The following is a 16,803-nucleotide window of genomic DNA, read 5'->3' on the forward strand; positions in this document are numbered from 1 at the left end:
ACAGAAGGAGGAGCATCATTGCCGACCGCTGCCACCTTCACATCACAACCCCTCACCTTCCCCAGTGAGGCCGCAGCTGGAAGAGTCCAGGGCTCCGACTGAGCAGACCAAGCCCCACATTTTGGTCTTTGTAACTACCAAACCCGCACAAAGCAGCAGCGGAGACGACGGGGAGAGCAGCCCCAGCTGCATCCGTGTGCCCTGAGCAGGGAGGGCTCTGTGGGATTTCGGCCACACCACACCGTCCACCCCTGTTTCGCTCCTGTTTCCCGCTGCCACAGACCTTCCTGTGGGCTCGGACCAGTAGATGGCACCAGAATAACAGGAAAGCCCCTCTGTACCTCCCCCAAATCTTCCCGCAGTATCGCTCTCCGAACACGACTGGGCACCGGACGCTGACAGCAACTGATGGCTTTTGTCCCTCTACTTTTAAAGCCTGTTTGGAGCTGACCTCTACCGAGACTTCTAAAAGTTTTACCAAACAAATTCACGGGAGAAAAAAAAAAAAAAAAAAGGAATGTCAAACAAAGCGATTTCTTTCCTTTTTGAGGCTTATAAAATCACTGGCCCCACGTCGCCCCCATAACATAGATGCTACTTTTAAATAAAAAACAGAACCAAAGTATTTACCCAAAGTATCTGCTTTCTCCATAACTGCTTTCACTGGGAGGAGGTTTCCCCTGTCCAGCTGGAACCAGCAGAAGTTCCCTGCCTGTGCACACCCTGCAGCAAAATCCAGCCATGTCATGGCCAGTTCAGAATGACCCTTATTCCCACCTTGTGGTACCTCCTGACAGCGACAGCAGATAGCCATGTTTTCAGAAGGACCCTGGCAAAGATGATGGTGGTCTCGAGGGATGTTCTCTGCAGCACAGACAGGACTCCCCCAGTTCCCATCTCAGCTGTGAAGCATAACAAGGTGTACCTGAGCACTGCACAGTGACACCAAACACCCCAGAGCCACGGCCACAGCTCTGCCTGGGGGAGGTTTAATGTACTCATGGAGGCACCAGGATTTTTTCAGAAGCTTGAATCGTGCCTGAAGTCAATCTGGGACAAATTCAAAGACCTTCTGACTTTTCACACCTGGACTGAGTTTTGAACGTGGCTCAGCCCAGCAAAGTTTTAGAAAGAGTCTGATTATTTTGATCTTTTCCCCACATCCCCATTATTAATCATACTGAAGGAAAGCATAATTCCTCCAAACCAAACCGTTTGCCAAACCATTTCTCAGCACATTTTTTTACTCAATGTCCCTCTAGGAACAGAGCGCATTTGGAAACCTCCACAACTCCAATACTCCTTGGCCAACATCCACGATCACACTGACATGAAAGCCGAACACTGGTGCTGGAAAATGACCATCCTGGTGGGGTGGAGGAAGGGTCCCATCCCCACAGGCTCAGTGATGAAGAAGAGGATCAGCCACTGGGGTTTCGTGCTATGAACATTCCTGGGGGAGCTGCCCTTCTCTGGCTCTTTGGACGTTGCTGGTTTTGCAGGCTCTTCCCTGGCTGGCAACAACTGAACGTGCAGTAGAGTGCAGACACAAGCAGATGAGTGACAGCTCTGATCATCCCAATCTGCAAACCCTTTTGCTCCCTTCCCTTGGTGCCAGCCCCCCCACATCCACCTCTGACCTTCCCAGGGAGCTCACCCGCCCGAGTCGGAGACGCTCTGTCCCACGAGGGTGCTGAGCATGTTTATCCCCCTCCCCACCACTGATTAGATTTGCAGCTCTCCCTGTTTTCCTCATTTTACCCAAAGCCAACAGGGTTGTGACTACAGGAGACGCTGTTCACACAGACTCTCAACCTAGCCAGGAACACCAGAAGTCGCACACAACAGCCTGTTTCCTTCTAAGCCACAGTAAACTCAGAAGAGGTCCTGAAACACATGAGAAGGTTGGGCTATTTCCATGTCTGATGTTTGCCCTTCACAGCTCTGCAGAGGCTTTCCCATCTCTGCTATTCCTAACAGTGGGATTTGGAAGAGGGGACTGTCCTATAAATGTGTGGCAGCTGGTTCACATAAGGGCCTGAGTTACGATCAGAGATGAGGACATCGCTTTCCTTTTGTGTTTCTTGCTGTGTTTTGGTTCAAACCTGTAAACAGACTCGCACCAAGTGGATCTGTGTCCTCCATCTGGTCTTGTGATCCAACTTCCTGGCAGGAATATCCCTGACATCGGATTGCTCAGGAATGCTGCAGCACATCCATCCGTCCCGGGGCCAGAGCTGAGCCCTTCAGTTTGCTGGTTTCTGTGTGAGACCCCACCATAGCATTTCACCCAGTGACCCCACTAGGGAGACCAATAATTCAGTTTAATTCTGACAAAAGCAGCTCTTCCAAAAGGGCTTCCAGGCATTCATGGATGGAGAAGCCAACGCTCTCCTTCAGAGTTATTTCTAGTGATTACACAGCATCTCACAGTTAAAAAATGCATGTTTTCTAACTCCTTTGAATGCATATGTCTGGCTTTTGCTCCCAGCCACTGGCTCTTGTTCTTACTTTTCTCTGATGAATTAAAGCAGGGGGGAGGGAAAGAAAACAACTTCTTTCTAGAGAGTCACAGAAACCGGGATTCAAATCCACCATCATGAGTGCCTGGAACAACTCTCACCACTGCACGGTCTGAGAGGGACAGCGACATGTCACCAAATCAAAAGTGCTCCCACCTGGAGTGGAGACCAAGGAAGCACAGCAGAGAGCAAAGTCCTACCAAGGATTCCTGGAGAGCAGTGCCATGGGTGTAGCAAGAGAGGCTGAGAGAAAGAAAGGGGAGCCTGGCAACCACTGCCAGAAAGAAAACCAGGATTCAGCAGCCAGCCAAATTCAACCCTCTGAGAACAAGGCACCCCCTTCACTCCCTTGCTGTAACCTCCTCCAGACACAGATTCTCTCTGGCCAGGGCAGAGACACAGCACTCTCAAAGGCTGACATGAACCAGCCTAGACTGATGAAGTGCAGCTTTCTGGGGCAGTTTTCCTGCTAATCATACCCCTTCCCCATCCACGTGCTTTCCCTCAGCTGAACAGATCCCTCTTACCCCACAGGCACCCCAGTTGAACACAGCACAGCAACCTGCCTGGAACGTGGGGGAAAACTGGAGGCAGCACCACTGTGCTGGCCAGGACTGATGAAACTCAGGGCAAACAAACAGGCACATTCCCACTAATGTCACACTGCCACTGAAACTGAGGGGAAGAACTCCATTTCCAAGGCAGGATGAACTCTATGCTGTTTATTCCTTCACGTTTGTCTCCATCAGATCCGTGCTTGGGGTCTCAGCAAATTCTCACACCACCCCTTCCAAGGTTTCCCTATCCTTTCTGGACCTGGGAGGATTTCCCTACTGCCTCCCATCTCCCTTGCAGCAACAGCCATAGGTGGGCTTGGAGATCAGTTCATATTTGAGCCTGAGCACCTATTAACTCTTCTGTCCTCCTGAACTGGAGCTCTCCTAAATGCTTTTCTTCTCTGGACTTTTCTTTGACCCAGTTTTGCATCGGGCAGGACTCTTGATCCCAGGCCAGGCAAGCAGATTTGCAAAAGGCACAGAGCCACAGCCCTCCAGTGTAGGCTCCTTACTCCGAATTCATCCTCCTTGGCCCTTGACAGCAGCAGATCCCGTGCTGCCCTCCTTTACAGGGCACTGTGTGGAAAAACACTGCGATGTGACACGGGGGAAATCTGTCACCTCATCGGAGGAGCGAGAGCAGCCCTTCCCCCAGCGAGCCAAACTTCCCCACTGGGAATCAGTGGTGGAGACGAGATGGATCCATCCCGTCAGGCCCCCACGATCCCCACAGAGCTGTCCCCTGAGGGACCAGCTCTGCCGCAGCTGGAGGGCTTGGCTGCTGGCAGGGCATTGAGCAGAAGGGTTCGCACCAAAATAGGTCATTAGCGAGCGACGTGGGGTTCTTCATTCTTCTCCGGGCCCTGCGTTTTCCTAACGGGAATGCCTCGGAAAACCCAGTGGGGGGGGAAGAGGAATTTACAATTCCCTTCCAAAAAACCAGCCTTTGTTTGTTTGATCGTTTTTTTAAATGATCGAGTAACTTGTGAATGCATTTTCTGATGATTCCCACATCCTCCCAGCTGGAGAACGGTTCATGAACAGACTCCAAACTCTGTAAATGAGCTTGTTAGTCATAAGTCTTCAAACAGGCTTGATAAACAACTTTCAGCCTGCAGGATATTCATCAACCATTCTGTCTGCCTGGTCTCCTGACACTAATTTATTATTTACAGTGAGAGATCTCTCTCCTAAATCACAGGTGATTGTTTCTTTTTACTGATTAGCTGATTTTTCAGATTTTTTTTTTTTAAAGGAAAACCAATGAAAAACGAATCGCAAACAAGCAATGTGCCGCAGGCACTTATTCCTGAGCCGTTCTCCGAGTTTCCATGACACGCATTAGAAGTTTTCCAAATGAAACAAACTGCAAGTAACAATCTTTTTTGGCCAAACCTTCAAGACCAGGCTATAGCCAAGAAAAAGGAGTGTGACTGTCCCAAGCAGCCATTGGGAATTTCACTGCTCGCAGCCAAACGCTCCGGGGACCTTTCCAGCTGCCCGGCACGCGCTGCTCTTTGTATCCTTCAGCTTTGTGGAGAGCCCAGGCATCCCAAGGTGTTCAGGAGGTTCGAGTCCACACACAAAAAAATCTACCACTGAAAACTGTTTCACCCCGTGGATGGGTTCACACAGCAAACACAACTCTCCCCAAGGGCAAAGGGTGCACTCAGGTGCATCTGAACATAAGGTGGGTTCCCTGCAGGAACAAACTTGCTAGAAGCTGCTCCCACTCATGGAGGGCATCTCTTCCAGTTAATTAACATGGAAAGTGGTCAGTTCTGGAGGTAGAAGCAGAAGAAATAGTAATCTACTGGGGGTGATGCAGAGGGAGGACAATCCTTCCAAATCACTGTTTAAGGCAAGCTCTAATAAAACACACATACCCAGAAAATTCCAAAGCTCCTAATTACAGGCCAGCATCGAACCCAGTTACACTGGTAGGAAAACTGAGGCACGGTGGGGTGAACCTGGTCAAGGTATGGCAGTGAGTATACAGAAAAAAAGACTTCAAGACTCTGCTGCCAAGGCACAAAGGCATTTTGGAGCAGTAAAAGACAGGCTGGGTGATCAGACTGGGCCATCTCAGGAAAAAAAAGCCCAACTGTCTCAACTGAGATTTTGGGTGCAAGCCTTTTCTGAGTAGGGTGCTCCCAGCACCCACACACTCCATGCCCTACAAACTCTGCCCTGCACTTCCCCAGAAGCAGATTGGCCCTCTCTGCCTGGGGAGCACACAGAACAAACACCCTCCTCAGCTGCCTTGTGTGTGTGCAGAACACCCAGACCCACGTTCCCACTGCCTGCTCAGCTCCCCATCCCTGATCCCTGGACAGGAACAGACAGCCTCTCATCAGCATTCAGAGTGATGGCAGCAGGATGCAGGGTTTGGGTCTGGACTGGCCTTGAAAGCATTTTTTTCTCTCCCTCACTGCAAGATCCCCAATACACAAGCTCAAGCACTCAAGACGGGACAGGCAGCGCTACCAGCTCGAATCCAGAGACAAACACACTCAAGGGAAGAGACACGGACTGGGCACCAGCTTTCCCAAGCACTGTCAGTATGAAATTCATCTACCCCAAGCAGGAACTCTGTGCTGAATTCCCAAACCTCTGCTCTGTACCTTCCACTCAGGGGTAAACGTGATGCTGCACAGGACAAGGAAGGATAACCGGCATGAAGTGCCACCAGCATTTCAGGCCACAAGGTAGGGAGAGCACTGAAAAGCTTTATGGGAAGCCAGCCCAGATTTCGTGGAGGCAGGAGCTGCCTGCAGAGCCACCAGCAAGGGCAGCCCTTTGCAGCACCAGGCCAGAGCATTAACAGTCTGTTTTCACTGTTACGGCTCAGGCACTTTTCCCTTTTAAAGTCCAATCCATCCCCGCAGAGCCCCCACTCTGCGGAGCTGACACCGAGAAGTGACGGCTCTTTGAAAGCTGCTTTTTTTTTTTTTTTCTTTCAAATGTGGGTCGTATTAGTGACACTTCCAAAAACAGAGGATGATTTCCAGAAGCACTGAGCAGATCTTCACAGCCTCACTGACACATGGCTCACCCACCAGTCATCCAGCAGCCACAAACACAATAAAACCAAGAGCAAACTAAACTTTAGTCTCCTAAAGGTCCCCATGTGTTCAAAACCTACCCGACTTTGGTCCAGCACCTACACTGGCTACAAGAAAGGGTTGGAAGCTACTTTGGATTCTGCCTCCTGCAGCCTCCCACTCTGCTCCATCACCACCAGGCACCCTGCTTTGATCCCAAAGTCTCTGCAACTGCCAACCCCTTCAGAGCTGGATGCCATTGTCCTTTTCCAGGCCTGTCCCCTCAGCAGCTGCTGCTGGCAATTTCATCTTGCCCCACTTGTGCAGGACCACAGATAACCTTGATTTTACTCTGGACAAGGAGGCCACAGGAGAGGTTCACCCACTGCTGGGTTCAGAGCAGGAAGCTGTGTCCCCAGCTCTCAGTGCAAAGGCAGTTTTGCTGCCCGAGCAGCTCATCAAGACGTGGAGAGGGTCCCAGCCAGATCCTGAGCGTCTCTTTGGATGTTTGCCCTGCCCAGCGGTCTCGCTGACTGGCTGAGTTTCTCCTATAGGAAAATTTCTCTAGCCAGAATGGGGGAAAATCTGGGTGGAATATGAAGTGGTTGCAGCAATAGGATGTAGTGACTTGTTAAGAGCACAGCTGGCTCCCTTTACCTCTCTTCTAACCTTCCCTTCCAGGAACACAAGGCACCAGGATGTCCTGGGCTGCCACCCCAAGGCAAATGTTCACTTCATATGGGCACGCATGAAATCCAGACTGTCTGGGATAGTGCTTTAAGCACTGGCATAACCTTTTCTCGGCCTCTGGAGGTGAGAGAGGAGCCCAAAAAGCAATGTAAGCTGAAATAGATGCTCTCTGGCTTGCTCATCAGGCCTCTCTTCCCTCTTGGCCTTCTCAGACTCATCTTTGCAGATGCCAGGCTTTCCACTGCAGGAGGTGGCCCTCGGCTTCGGCACCACTGCTCCCTTCCCTTCCCAACCAGCGTCCTCCAGGCATTCTCATTTGAAAGAAACTTCTCTTTAAATTCAATTATGCCTCCACAGTCCCAGCAGACAAACAGCACAGCTCTGCTGAGCTCCCATTCCCACCTCACAGCATCTTGCAGGGCTCCACAGCAGAGACCAGCCGGGTGCAGCAGAGAGTAGGAAAGGAACGGACAGGTCAGGTACACATCACACATTTACAGGTCGGTGTAGGAACGACAGAGGTGAGCAGGGCCAGCAATGTAGGAGCAAGAACTGCAGGACTGCCCTGGGGGACCCCTGGCCCCCTGGCTGTAGGACTGCTGCAGTCACGGCACAGGTGACAAAGGACAAATCCCTCCATGCCTGCGCCATAAGGCTGGTGGCACCTGTGTCTGCACATGTGTGAGCTTCCACTGACAGACTCTACAACACAGCCTTTGTGGAGACTCTCTAGTGGCCAGTAAGAAGTTGAATTTATCCTGCATCTTCCTCTCAGGAGGAGGCACTGCTACCATCCTTCTCCACACCCCACCAACCTGCAAAAAACCCGCTGCGATTTCACCGCCACTTCGAGCTGTCTGCTCTCCCACCAGAGCAGTCAGTGGGTTCTGAAGACATTTCCCATGTGAGGCGACCAAACAACAGGTTTTTCTTGGGGGAACCTGAGCAGAAACCTGCTCCACCACCCAAGCACAAGTTGAAACCTTTCTGTGCCCCGTGCATAAAGCTGCAAGGACAGTTCAAACAGAACGCCACATCAGAGCCTTGGCCAACAGCTCCTCCAGACAGACTGCAATGATTCTCGCTTCAAATCTCCATAATCCACCCCAAAATCCAAGCCTCCTTTAGGAAAGGCGAGTAGGGTGGGGAACCAGCAGTGCAGTGATTCATCTTCCCCAGCAACAGAGGCCCAAGTCTGGAATACTGTGACACTTGGTAAATATTCGTGATGTACTTCATTATGCAACAGAGGCCCAGCAGGAACACAGCTCCCTCAGGGCTACTTAATATGGGTTTCCAAAACGATTAAATATATCATAAACAACTTGCAACCAGGAATAAACACCTATAATCCCATCAAGCCATTCTGGTGATGTCAAAAACCACGGGAGTGAACCCAGTTACCAGGGGGAGAAAAAATAAAATATATCCTTGAAGGAATTACGAGCCTGTAATTCTGTGCCCGCCTTGTCAAACACCCAACTCTCCCGGTCCCTCCTGCTCTATACTCTGTCCGTGCTCTTGCTCTCTCCTCCTGGGTCTCCTCACACCACAGATTTTGGTGCGTGTTGCACCTCTGCCAAGGGGCAAAAGGACGGTGCCCCCTGACTGCCGACAGCAAAAGCGTTTCGTGCCGGCGCAAAAATATTCCACCAGCCGAAAAAAACACCCTAAGATTTTGGCATGACTCAAGGCTGCTGGTCAAGTCTTTAAACGCTAATACTCATCAATTGGCACACACATAAACGGCCCATTGAGTCGCATGCAATGACTCGTGTGAGTAAGGCCTGCACAAATTAACCTTGAGATAATATTTTCCCATGCAATCACCGCTTTCTACATCATCAAAAAGATGGAAAATAGACCGGCTAGCGCTGGAAACTCGGTGCAGATGACAGAAAGCTGATGTTCATTAAAAGCGTTCTAGCAGTTTAGACCAAACCTTTAAGTTTTATGAGAGATTTCAAAATCTAATTTTCATGGAAATGTTTTCATTACATTAAGGGGGGGAAAGAGGGAAAGTAAGAACCTTCAGCAAAATCTTTTTCGAATTAAAAAGTTGGAAGCTCTGTGTGGATGGATTGAAAACACAAATACCATCAGCAAATTATGAGACCATGAGAACCAGGAAGCAAAACTGATTATGATCAAAAAAAAGTGAAATTCCCAAACAAATAAAAGTCTCTTTTCACCCATCAAAAGGAAAGCAGCATGACCAGCACTCACAAACCGAGTCAGCTCCCTCTTCCAAATTCACATGGCTCTTTTTCTTTGTTAATAACAGGACAATGACCATGTTTGTTTGCTTTTTCGTGTCTTTTGTTTGTTTGTTTTTAAGAAGCCAGGTATGCGGCAGTCACATTTCCACCTCCTGTCTTCACTCAGAAGCTGCAGAAATTTACCTGAAAACCACGAAATGTTTTCCCGCCTCAGCCTGTAGGATTCAGGGACGTAGGACAAATACCTGACGCCCTGACACTTCTTGAAATAACCATGCCCCAGCCATCCTGAGACCGAAATTAGAGAGAGATGCCCAAAGAACACGAAAGGAAAGAAATTAATCAAAGTTCTAATGACTGCTTGGCCTTAGTTGCCTGTTACTCAACCTTTACTCCAGTGAACACTCCTCAAAGCCCCCAGGATATGGGCACTACAACTGGCACGCATAAAGACTACCCTGGCAAGAAAAAGTTGTTGTGTTTTTCATGCAGACAACATAAACAAGCGTCTTAAAAGCAATATTGATCTGATCCTCACTTTTCCCCCCTAGGTTTCTGGGACAGGAGAACTCTGGAAAGTCTTTCATGGCAGCATCCTGCGAGGCTGCTCCCCGCTGACCGTGGGGATTGAGGATCGCTTGGTTTCCCCAGCTCACCCGGGGGCAACCGGCGGGCACCAGCAGCCACTTGGTGCCTGCAGACTCTCCCTTCGCCCACCAGCCTTGCAGGACAAGGCAGAAAGAAAACAGCTCCTACAGACTGAACCCATCTACCCCACATTTCACCCTCCTCTTTCTATTCTTTGTACATCCCGGTGCACAGTCGCAGCATCTTCTGGGAATAAGGGCCGTGATTTACTAACAAAAGAGCCACTTAGTACTTCGAGATAAGATGAATAAAACCCTGCAGTTGTCCCAGGTGCTGCCTCTCACGTTCATCCTCGGGAACTCAGCAATCCAAGGAATAACTTTTCCTTCACATTTCAAAGCGGTGGCAGAGCTTTTCCACCTCTTTTTACGAGGGCACAGGAGCACAGCCGACCTCGGAATCAGAAAAAAAGAAGAAAAAAAAAAAAAGAAAAAAAAAAGAGGGAAACAACTCTATATTTACACACATTCTTTCATTCCTGCAGCAACCTCAGTTGCTCTGATTAAAAGGAGGCAATTAAAGCAAAAAGAACAGCCATGTGGGAGCAGAGGTCCTTCAGCTCCAGATCCTGTTTCAGATGGCCAGTACCAGCAGAGTCAGAGGGTATAAGCCCAGGCATCAATGGGGAGATTTCTGCCCCAGCTCATCCTTTCTTCCACTCTCTGTGTCTTGCAGCTCCTGAGCTGGGCGCTGCCTCCATGCACTGCTGCCGTGAGGAGCCATCCTCAGCCCTCCCCGACTCTGTCACCTCCTTGCTTGAAATAATGTCTGCTTCTGATCTCTGCAACATCTGCCCCCTCACCGAACAACGTGCCAGCCGAAAAGGCCCTTCCTCGTGCTCTCAACCTGCTGCCAGAGAAGAGCAGGGCTTGAAGCCACACAGATGCTCTGCTTGACCCAGCCTGAGCAGGGACACTCACCTCCTCCCCGCTGGCCGGCAGGGTTCCTGCTTCCTTGGGAAGCAGCGGGGTCATGATGCCTGCTGAGACAGAAGTAGTCATGGGGGGGCTCAGGCAGCCTGTGCCCCAGCTTTAAATGTGATCTGCCAGCCCCCAGACTGCCATCGCTTTAACACTGAAGAGAAATTAAAGGACAGTCATAACTCCAACATGCACAACTCAAGCACGTACTGGACCAAAGCGGGGCTTATTCGCTCCAGCATCACAATTTTTCTTTTAATGGCCAGGCTTTCTCCACATCATTTTAAGAGCCATCACCAGCAAGACTCAAACCAACCAACCAAAAAAAAAAAAAAGCACAGATCAAAAATGCCACTTTTTAAAAAAAAGAGCAACTGGTGAATTAACCCTGCTCAGAGACGCAAGCTCCAGGAACCCACAGGCCACTGACAGGTTTCTGCCACCCTCAGAGGGCTCAGGAGCAGTAACAGTTGATTGCCTTTGCTGGGAAGCTCTGGGAATCCCCTCAGCTGAGCTGGGACTTGCATTTTCATCCCAATTCAGCTGGAGTTAGCGAAAGCCCTGCTACCAAAGGAAGAGTCGGTTGTATCCTAACAGGTGGTTTTGTGACAAGTTGGAACCCGGATTGCAAAGTCCTCCCAGCTAAGCAGCAGAGGCAAGGAGGTTTGCTGTGAATTGTATCAGCTTTTAGGGTAAGGTTTTCAGAGCTCCAAGTTGAACTGAAGTCAGTAAGAGTGACAGCTTCACAGCACCACTGAAAACTCAGCTCCATAGTGTGTTGACAGTTCTCCCTCTAAATAGCACAAGCAGAGGTTCTCATATGAAGGCTGTTTTTCTCTTTTTAGTAAGAGAAAGGCTTTCTCCCGAGCCTCTTTCGAACGAAATAGCGGCGAAATATTTCCTTCGATCTCAAATGCCCAAATAAAAACTTCTGTCATTTCTGCCTCAAACTTCTTCTCTTAATTTTTAAATACAAAACCAGCGCCAATAATTTGGCTTTTCACTTCAGTTTCGGACAGAAATCAGTGGCAGACCAGCTGATTTTCCCCCCAGGCTGAAAGAACATTTTTAGTATTCTTGAGACATTCCACAATTTCTCCAAACGGCTTTTACCTTCTCTCCCTTAGAAACATGGAGAATAACCGAGCCCCGTGTTAGCTTTTCCACTGAACCAGCTCTCATTTTTCACCGAGAAAAGCTCATATCCCTGTTGCACTTCCTAGCTCTGGTACAGTCCTTTTCCTACACGGATCGCAAAATACTTCACAGAACAGATGCAATAGGTGGGGAAACTGAGGCACGGAGACTCTCGGGATGTGCTAAACACATCAGTGACAGACCCAGAAAGCCCAGATGACAGCTCTGCCCAACAAACCTGGGAGAATTTATCCCCCTCTTTTTTTTTCTTTTTTTTTTTTCTTTTAGTTGCTTCCTTTAGAACACTTTCAAAACTTTCTAATTCACCGCAACGGCATTAAAACTTCAACAGCGTTCAGAGAACTTCTAAATTATTTGAAGCTGCAGTTCGGTCCCCACTTGGGACCCTCGGGCTGGTTTTTTTTCCTTCGTTCTTTACATGCTCTAAGTTCAAGTTGGGTATTGGAGAAACACAGCCCCTCTTTTCCATACTGACCAAGCCGGCTCCATAAAGCTCAGCAGTAGGCAAGGGGTAATATCAGGACTAATTCGGAGTAAATCAGGAATAAAGCCAAATAAAATATGATAAACGAAACTGGATGAGGAAATGGAAGAAAAAGCTGTCTACATAACTTGTTGGTTAATATCTTGGGGACTGTCCTGCGGTTCAGGGAGCTGAACCGGGATGAGCCGCAGTCACTGCCTTCCCCACTGAAATACACACCTTCAGAGCCAGAAATTGCAATTTACCGGGTTCTTGGAAGGGAAATTTTTTAAAGCCATGCCCCAGTGGCGGTCGGTCCGGCTCTCGGGGAGACAGGAGCCGCTCCGGCAGCCGCACACCGCTCGCTCCCATCCCGACCGCGCTCCCGCTCCGGGAGGATGCTCCCGCCGGGAACGGCTCCGTCCGGGACGAGCTCGGGGATCCCACGGGCGCCGCTGCAAGGAGCGGCTGCTATTTGGAAAGCTGTCTGCCTCCCCTGCCTGCTTTCCTTTGGGATACCGGGAAACCCACGTCGGGACCGCGGGGAAAACAGGGTCGGAGGCGGCTCCCAGCGAAAAAAAAAAAACCAAAAAACAAAACACAAGAAAAAAATTATGAAAACGAAAAGCGAACGAAAATTGCAGTTGGGGATGGGGATTCCTCGGAAGCCAGACCGTGTCCGCAGCCGCGATCCCTGCGCAGCGCACGGGAGTCTCGGCGGAGCGGCCACAGCCGGCCCGCACCTCCACCGAAAACGCGGCCAGTCCCCGTGGCCGGGGATGCAATCTTTTTTAACAGAAAGCAGAGGAAGAGTAAGGGGAGTTACCGGCCCTGCACAATCCCTTTTCCCTTTCTGACAGCGCTGCCCTTGGAAAACGCGCGGCGCTTGGAAAATGCCCCGCAAGCCTGAGCCCATCCCGCTGTCCCGCAGCCGCTGGGCTGCCGGTTCACAGGTACTTGAGTTCCCAAGCTCGGACCCGGGCCGGGCAGTTCAGAGGCAAGGTCGGCTACTCTGCCCTGCCCTGCCCGCCGGGCCTGGATCGGGGAGAACCGGGGCTTGGCGGGGAGGCAATTGGCGGCTCCATTCGGGCGGTTTACGAGCCGCGATGCTCCGGGCAGGGCGTCGGACAATCGTTCGGACTCCATCCCAATCCCCAAGAAGCCTCCCGGTGTCCCGCAAACCACGGCGCCAGTCACCGCTCCGACGGGCCGGGCGGATGGATGGGATATACGGTTGGATGGATGGAGGGCGGCTCAGCCGCCCACCCTGCCTCGTCCCGTCCAGCCAAGCCCCGTTCTCTGACCACCCCGGCAAGGAACGGGCGAGGGGGCTGCACCCGAGAGTCCAATCCTGCCCGCCTCGGCTCCCCGCGATGTTCTCCAGTTCCCGAGGGCGCGGGAGCAGCAGCACAGGACGCGACGAGCGCGGCGGCGAAGGGCACATCGCCCCTTTCCCGGGACGCGGCTGGGGGAAAACAAGCGGTTTTGCAGCCGACCGGTGCCGGCCCCGCCGAGGGCTCCCTGCACGCCTGGGAAGGCGACTCGGGGAGCCGGAGGAACCGGTCCAAGGCACTGGCCGGCGGCTCCTCCGGCCGCTTCCCCGCGGGAGCCCCCTCGGGACCGGGACCGTCACCGGCCGCAGCGGCTCCCCCGACCCCTCGCCCCGGGGGGAGATGGAAAGAGGGGGTGACCCCGCACTTACTGTCCTGCTGCGGGGTGTCGCTGCCGCTGGTCAGCCCGGGGGACTCCAACAAGCTCCGGCCGGGCTCGCCGCCGCCCTCCTCCGCCTGGGCGGCCACCATGTCGCCCGCCTCCTCCAGGTCCAGCAGGTGACTCACGGAGAAGTTCTTCTTGGCTTGTAAATTGTCCAGGCCGGCGGGGCCGTCGAGGCGGGCGGGCAGCAGGGCCTGCCTCTCCATGGCGTGGGCATAGCTGGACGCCATGGTGCCGAGCGGGGCTTTTCTGCCCTCGCCCCCCGCGGGCGCCCACCGCCCCCGCGCCCCCCCAGCCGCCGGCCCTCCGAGGGGGATGCGCACGGACCGGAGCGGGGGGAACGGGACGGCACCCGACGGCGGCGGATAGGGAAGCCCGAAGGGGAGCGGGCAGGGCCGGGCTTAAAACATGCCGGAGGGGAGAGGCGGCGGCCGGCTCGGGGCGCCGGGGCGGCGGCGCGGGGAGCTGCCGCCGGCCGGGAGGCGCAGGGTGGCTGTGGGGCCGCTGGGGCGGGTGCGCCCCGTCCCTCCGCCCCCGCTGCCGGCGGCTCCGCTCCCTCCGCCCCTGCGCTGCCCTCCCCTCCCCTCCGCCCCGCACTTCAAACGGCGGGGGCGGCTCCGCTCCGGGCACCCGCGGGGCCCCGCCGGGACGTGGCACCGGGACGGGGGTGGCAGCGGCGGCCCCGCCGCGCTCGGCAGCTCCTCGTGGGGGGCGGCTGGGGGAGCCCCCCGGGTAGGGGCGAGGGGGGCGCGCAGGGGGGTGTGAGGGCTCTCCCTCTTGTCAGCCGGAGCCGCACCTGGAGGGGAGGGTGGACGCGCCCCTGAGGAGGCTCCCGGGAGGAGGGAAATAGCGAAAATGAGAAATGCAGATGAAAAGGTGACCAAGGGTAACTGGAAGAGAAAGTGTGAACAGGAGAGAGGAGAGGAAAGGAAGAGGAAAAAGTAGCAATAGAGGAAGGAAAAGTGCGACAGAGAGCTAAGAGAAACAGACCAAAAGGAGAGCAAAATGAAGAGAGCAGAAGGGTTAAAAAAAAAGAAAAAAAGGCCAAAAAGAGAAACAGCGAAAAGGAAAAGAGGATTCACTCGGAGCTCCTCAGGCCAGCAAGCAAAGAGGTCCCAGCAGCCTGGCCTGGCCTGGCCGGCCCCCGTGGCCAAGCACAGGTAGAGGTGGGGGAGGTACCCCCGAGCCTAACTGCAGAAGAGCCCCAGGGCAGCAGGGCTGGCAGCAAAGAGGGGCAGGGTCCTGCCGGCCAGGAAAGGCCGCTGCTTCCCGGTGGCTGGAGCCTGGGCTCCGAGCTGCCACAGCCAGCCCAGAATTTCCATCCCCCCTGATCTGGGGAAAGAACATTTGATGCCATCAAAGGGCTCCAGATTGAAAACAGATGTGCTTCCCTGAGCCTCTCCATGCATTTAATTAAGGCACAGGCATGGAGGAGACATTTTCATCATTAGTTTGCTTTCAGGCCCCCCCTCTGGTCCCAGTTTACCCTTTGCAGTCTCCAAGATCCAAACGAGCATGGCAGGGCTCTGCTGTCCCCCGCCTGGGGGGTGAACAAAGCTGGTGGGCACCACGTGGAAAGGCCAGGAAAAGCACTGGGGCAAGGTTGTGTGAGTGAACAGAACTGTGTGGGTCTAAATACACCCAAAATGCTGTGTGTGCATCTATGTAAGCAGCAGTGAGTGCCTTGCTGTACGTGTGCCTTATTGCACACTGGTGTGGCCCTTTTTCTGCATCCGAGGGAGCATTTGTGCGTGATGTCCTGTGATGTGTCCACTTGTTGGGTGGGGAAGGAGCTGTGTCTTCACACAGGTCTGTGAAGCTGTATCTGATGGGCTTCAGTGTGCTGGCATCTTGTGCCCTGGCTTTCAGGGACTCCAGCTTTAGGCAAGGCAGGGTGGGTGTTACCTGTACTCACCCCTGTGGGCTGCCCAGAGCACGAAATGCCCCTTTCTGTCTCCCAGATACTTGGCTGCCACCTTCTTGGTCAGCTGGCTTTTACCTTCTTTTCCCCTGATCTGCCTCAAATGGATGTTAAAACTGACCTGGCTGATTTCAGTGGGTGCTGCAGAGCCCCAGCCACAAACATCCCTTTCCACAGGCAGCAGGGTCTGCTCTTACCCCAGACAACCTCTGCCACGGGGGTGACAGCAGAAGCCACAGAAACCAGAGCAAGAGATCTCTGTGTCACCTTCACCACTATCCTCACCGACATCCCTGATAAGAACTCCTCATATCTAAGGGCATCCTTCAGACAACCCTCCCTTCCAGCCTTGCCTTTGGGAATGCAGCCCAGTACCAGCAGGCAGCCTGGAATGGTGGGTGGAGAGGCACGTTGGTGCTGAGGGTGAGCACATCACTGTGTGTGCATCTGCTGCAGAGGGGGAGTCTCACCTGCAGGGCAATAAAGGGGCCCAGCTGCAAGACCAGCTACTGTGGCTTCACCCTGAAGCGCGTCCTGGGTGCTGCCCACACATCTTTCAGCTTGTTGTGACCAGACAGGCCCTGTGCCAAGGCACACCAGCAACGTGGAAATGAGTGTGGCAGGAACCTCCTGGGCTCTGACAGGTGTGGGCAGGTGCATAATTGGTCCATTGCTTTTTTCTCATGTGAATTAAGTGGTCCTCAAGGTTCATAAACAAAATATAAACAGAAAGATGAGGAGACAGAGGGGGTGAGGTGAGTAAGTCAAGGGGTCCCAGGGCCCTACAGAGCTGCACATCTCAGTCTGCCACTAAAACACAAGTAGGACCATCTTAATAGCACAAGCACAGAAGATGCCTTCATTAGCAATTTCCTTTAGCTTGCTTCAAAGTTGTCAAAAACTTCAGGCCAGAGTACAGACAGATATTATCACCTTACCTGAATGCTC

General features: G+C 52.7%; 1 protein-coding gene across 1 annotated transcript in view; it reads right to left on the reverse strand.

Moving 5' to 3' along the window:
* The window catches only part of PRRX1 (paired related homeobox 1), a 36,713-nt gene extending 22,322 nt beyond the window's left edge, over window positions 1-14,391 (reverse strand). The window contains exon 1 of the mRNA XM_027895858.1: window positions 13,924-14,391. Coding sequence (XP_027751659.1) covers window positions 13,924-14,164 — 241 coding nt within the window. The 5' untranslated portion in view covers window positions 14,165-14,391. The remainder of the gene's footprint in view (window positions 1-13,923) is intronic.
* Between the last annotated feature and the right edge of the window lie 2,412 nt (window positions 14,392-16,803).

This window comes from Empidonax traillii, unplaced genomic scaffold, assembly GCF_003031625.1.
Source record: "Empidonax traillii isolate 1590-97213 ecotype Southwest subspecies unplaced genomic scaffold, ASM303162v1 scaffold474:size1423191, whole genome shotgun sequence".
NCBI lineage: Eukaryota > Metazoa > Chordata > Aves > Passeriformes > Tyrannidae > Empidonax > Empidonax traillii.